The sequence below is a fragment of the Diaporthe amygdali genome (assembly GCF_026229845.1).
Source record: "Diaporthe amygdali strain CAA958 chromosome Unknown NODE_47_length_302777_cov_65_667284, whole genome shotgun sequence".
Lineage (NCBI taxonomy): Eukaryota > Fungi > Ascomycota > Sordariomycetes > Diaporthales > Diaporthaceae > Diaporthe > Diaporthe amygdali.
This window is the reverse complement of record NW_026517067.1, coordinates 37,659-42,466: the sequence shown is the minus strand read 5'-3', so window position 1 is coordinate 42,466 and position 4,808 is coordinate 37,659. Positions and strand designations below refer to the sequence as shown.

Genomic DNA, 4,808 nt, shown 5'->3' with positions numbered 1-4,808 from the left:
TGACTCAGAGGAGGAACCAGGCTTACTGCCAGCTGGACCAAAAAAAAAAAAAAAAAAAAAAAATTGCATTCACACCGTCTAATGGCCGGCTCGGGTCAACCCAAGGCAAATCTAGGGGAACATTTGGAACAAGGCATCATCATTGGCCAGCAGGGAAATTACGAGTGTAAACTGTTTCTTTGGTTTGCATGCTCACCGAGGAAATGGGTTAAAAATGCTGCTGATGGAAGTCCGCCAGAATCAGCGACCGTACTCAGAAATACGCAATCCCGAGTACTGAAACGTGGAGAGAGCAGGCTCAAAGATATCTTCGGATCAGACTTCACAATAGGTAGTGCTTGACCTCGACTTCCACGTAATTATATGTTAAATAGGGTATTCATGTTTCTTCGCCAGTCCACCAAAATGCGTGGGGAGGCATGGTTTTACAAATTTTCTGCAACGAAAACTAGCCCTCTATTTCCACAACGGCTGGCCGGGCCCGTCCAAACTAGCTGGCCTCTCGCGCAAGCCCACAGGTGCCCCAGCAAGCGCCGTCGCCTCCGGCCGCACACCAGAGCCGCCATCCATAGAAGCCCCGTCGACGCGGGTGCTCCCGCTGCTGCGCCGCTCGTCGATGGCCCCGAGGGGTTCCCTGGGCCTGTTCGGCACCCCGGGGAGCTCTTTTTGGTGCTGCTGGTTGTGCTGCTGCTTATGGTCGTCGTCTTCGTCCTCGTCCCCGAACGCCGTCCCCGTGACGCCGAACGTCGTCCGTAGCGTCTTCTCCCACTCGCGCTCGATCTGCGACGTCATGCGGAAGCTGTCGCTGGAGTGCTGCTGCCGTTTTGCACTAGTGTACTTGACGAAGTCGACTAATTTGTTGAGGATGCCGACCTCGCACTTCAGCTTGACGCTGTAGACGAATGCTTTGTAGGCAACCTGTTGATGAGCCTAAAGTCAGCTATGAGGGCATGCGGGGAAGGACTCGAGTAAGACAAAAAGTTCTTGAGCCTACATAGGCTTCTCACCAGTTGCAACTTGGTCGAGGGCTTGGACCAGCCGGTGAGAGCCTATTTGGATAGCGAGAACCTGTTCTTGACAAGGTGAAATTGGTCTCAGGAAGCTGCTAACCTGAAGGTAGTAGAGGCCCATGAACTCGAGCACAATGACCGTGATATCCAACGAAACTACCACGACATTCGACAGGATGAGATGCAGCATCATCGCCCGCAGCTTATCCTGCGTCTGGCTGCCGCCGCTCCGGTACACGGCCAAGAAGCCCCACGCCTTCCACACGTACAGGCCTGATAGAATAAACTCCTGCACGCAGAAGATGGTAATCTGGATGCGCTCGATAATGGCGTAGGGCGTAATGAAGAGCTCCGAGACCTTGCTATTCGATCCGGCGGCCGTCACCGCGGTCGCGGTGTGCAGCACCACGCCATTTACGATGATCATGGCCAGCACGTAGCGGCGGATACGCTTGTCGAGATTGACGAGGTAGAGGCGCGAGTAGAGGACGAGCGATTGACCGGAGACCATCGGGACCCAGAACGTGGTGGTTAATATCGTAGGGAGCGTTTGCTGGCGGCCTCGAGTTAGCATATGCTTGTATCGGATTTCGTGATGCCATATTCTCCAGTCGTAGTCCTACTGTCGCTCGTAACAGCGAATTGTGGGTAATACTCTCTTGAAGTGAAATGTCACAGCGGAGCCAGTCGATAAAGCTTGAGACTTACATTACCCGTCAATTGGAAGTTATTCAACACTATAGCGCAGAGTGGTCAGCAATTGACGCCAGTCAGGCCTGGCATGGAGAAAATCCCTGGAGGCCAGAATGTGATGCGTGTCTGAGGCCATAGACTGCGAGCACGAAAGCCTTAGGTTGCAGCAATGGCGAGCTGAAGTCCTTTTCAAGTGGTCACATACCGAAACCAGTGGCATTAATCAAAACGCCAGTCACGGCAGTTACCATGCTCCAGAAGTATAGACCAGAGAATCTCGAGAAGGTGAAGTAGATAATAGGTATCATCTCGATGGCATTATAAATGGCGACGGCTAGCAGGGCCGCAGCCGCGTATCTCTTCGCGGCAGCATCTGCCCGGTATTGGGAGTTAGTAACTTCCATATCAAGACTCTGAAGAGGAGTGAAATATATCTGTCTTGACAGTATGGTGTTGGAAATATCTCCTATGACACCGCCTTGGGGCACGAAGGTTTGGTAAGCCGCTCCAAAACCTCACCTACAGTCACTCGTGTCAATAGTCGTGCCGACCCCAACGTCGTGATCCCTGTCGGTATCGGTCTCGGACGCGGCTCTCGAGAGGACCTCATGGAGCAACATATTGGGAGACGAAAGATACGTTTGAGACCAGCCAGGCGACCTGGGTCCGGCGTGCAGTGAGTACGCGGAAGCGAGCAAAGATCTGGAAGAGACAAAGGAGACCTGATTCAATCACTACCCCAAGTGGGAAGATCGAAGAGAGTTAGGACCGCACAGGCGAAAGGCTGTTGTTGCTCGCTTGCACGATTGGAGGTGCACAGCCGACGGTTCTCCATATGTGGAATAACTTGGCTCGCCAGGTGGTAATTCCATCAAACCTTCTAGAGGCCTTGGGCAGCAAAGCTCAATGCTCATCACCGAGGGTCACGGGCAGCTGCGAACCTGGCAGCCGCATACAAGCCCACCCGGGCAGCCGGATGAGCGTCCAACGTGGTAGTAGTTTCATGTTTTTGGGCGAGTCGTGCGGCTACGAGCCTCGGGCCACGAGTCAATCACCAGTCGGAAGTAAAGGTTGGTCCTGGGAACAGGCGAACCTTAATTGAACGTGCAATGGAAATGCACAAGGATGGGTAGTGTTGTAATTGGACCAAGCTCATGGAACACGCCGGCGAAGACTGCTGGAACAGGCGGGAGAAGGAGACGTGATTGACAGAGCCGCGCCAGGGCACCTGCAGTATAAAGTGCCGGTCGATCCAGCATGGGGACGGAGTCAACTTCACGTCGCCGAGTCATCCGGCGCGAAGGACAAGTACGTCGGGCAATTGTAATTGTCGATAACAGGTTGAATGACTTTCGAGTATAAGCCGTGAACCGACCTTGCTGACTATTCAGATAGAGTTCCACCGAATCAGCGATTGATGCTTCATTCAACGTCTACTCATCACGAGTTGTGTCTCGCAGCAGTATATCTCATGCGTAGATCCGGATGAACGCGAGGGTACGCAACGCCGGTTCCTGGGAGCACATGTCCAGCTGTGTGAGGCCGTTCACCAAGGACGCTTGCTCTACCTCCCGCTGTTGGATCTGGCTAGAGGGCGACCATCAGAGATATGGCGCCCAGAATTGTGATCCGACGTCTCTTGGAGTTGATTTTCAGTGGATTGAAGACACAGCTGGATCGAAAAACTGTGGGATTCGAGTCAACAGTAGCTGAGACGACATGCCTCCCCCCTGGCAAACTGACCCCAGGCTCACAGACCAGCACTTGCACGGCCAAACGGAGTCTCCCAGTCTCTCGCTTGTGAACATGCCGCCGTCCTACCTGCCTGACACATGCTACCACTGCCGTTGCCGTTGCCGATCACAGCTGTATCGCGGGAGATCTCCCCCAAGAGACCCGCATCAGACGACGAGCTTTGTTTGATCCCCGCCAAATGGCGCGTGCATCACTTGATGTTATCCAGGGTCCTTCGACTGACGGTCATGGTAGCGAGCGGCCGAAAATCAAGGAGTTGAAGTCATTAACTCCGCTTCAGGGTCCAGAATTGGATGCCACTCAAACATTTTACGAAGTAAAAGTGTAAGTTGCAATGTGCCAACTGCATATACCCAAACAGCAACAGGGATCGTTGTCACGTCCAGACGCTTCGCAATCAGCGCGAGAAGCGCTGGGAAAGAGTCCAGGGATAGAGTCGCACTGCTATGCTCAACTGCCTGATTGTCAAGATCAAGAGGTGCTTCTGGGGCCGAAGGGGGGGGGTGGCCTGGGCTGGTCTCGTGGAAGCCCAGCCCTACGAGCAGGGTAGATCTACAGAATGTCCAGAAGCGCCCCAGGACTCGTCCCAAAGTTGCCGGAATGGCTCTGACCACCATCCCTTTGGCCTTACGATGATGTGAGTAAGCTCGTTCATCTGACCTAGTGACCACGTGGGCGGTTGGCAGCCGAGATGGCTCATCCGAGAATCCAAGAGAGACGGCATGGAACACCGTGAGCAGTCATCAAGGGCGCAGCAGGCTGGATGCCTTACCGCGTGCTGCGCAGTGCTGCTTGTCGCTTGCGAGACGAGATGGAGGCAGAGCCCATGTGTGTGAGAGGGTGGGAGGGGAGGTGTTTGCGAGGTCAGACAGGATCGTTGCGTGGGTGTGGTGGAGAAAAAACGAACGACCTTGGCCTTCCCGAATGAGCCGAGCCGAGGGGAGCGATCCTTCCTTTCCTGAAGGGACGGCAGATGTGATGGATGGCGACTGAAGGTGTCGAAGGATGCGAAGATGACCGCGTGAAGAAGCAGAGAGAAGGCTGCGGAGTGGCAGACATAGTACAATGGACTATGAGCACACTAGGCATGCAGTATCCTCGAGTCCTAGGGTCTTGGGGGTCTTAGGTACGATGCTTTGGGAATGGGACAGACAGGCACAGACAGGTACGTACCCACTTGGGTACTGCGTACCCTACCGAGCCCACTATGGCAGGTAGGTGCCACTCGAGGGGGGCTAAAAATAGCCGCGTCAAGTGATCCCTGCGTGCCTGCCAGAGACTGATTGAGGTACCTACCTAGTCCGTACAGTATTGTGTAGCAGTTGCACTGCAGCAGACGCGGCTTCCTTC

General features: G+C 54.3%; 1 protein-coding gene across 1 annotated transcript; it reads right to left on the bottom strand.

Moving 5' to 3' along the window:
- Positions 1–456: 456 nt before the first annotated feature.
- On the bottom strand, positions 457–2,323 carry J7T55_009332 (uncharacterized protein; the record flags this gene model as incomplete). Its single annotated transcript, XM_053134648.1, has 6 exons — positions 457–918; positions 1,008–1,049; positions 1,111–1,629; positions 1,719–1,747; positions 1,909–2,076; positions 2,227–2,323. The coding sequence occupies 6 exons, from the start codon at positions 2,321–2,323 to the stop codon at positions 457–459; spliced, it is 1,317 nt and encodes a 438-aa protein (XP_052987531.1).
- Between the last annotated feature and the right edge of the window lie 2,485 nt (positions 2,324–4,808).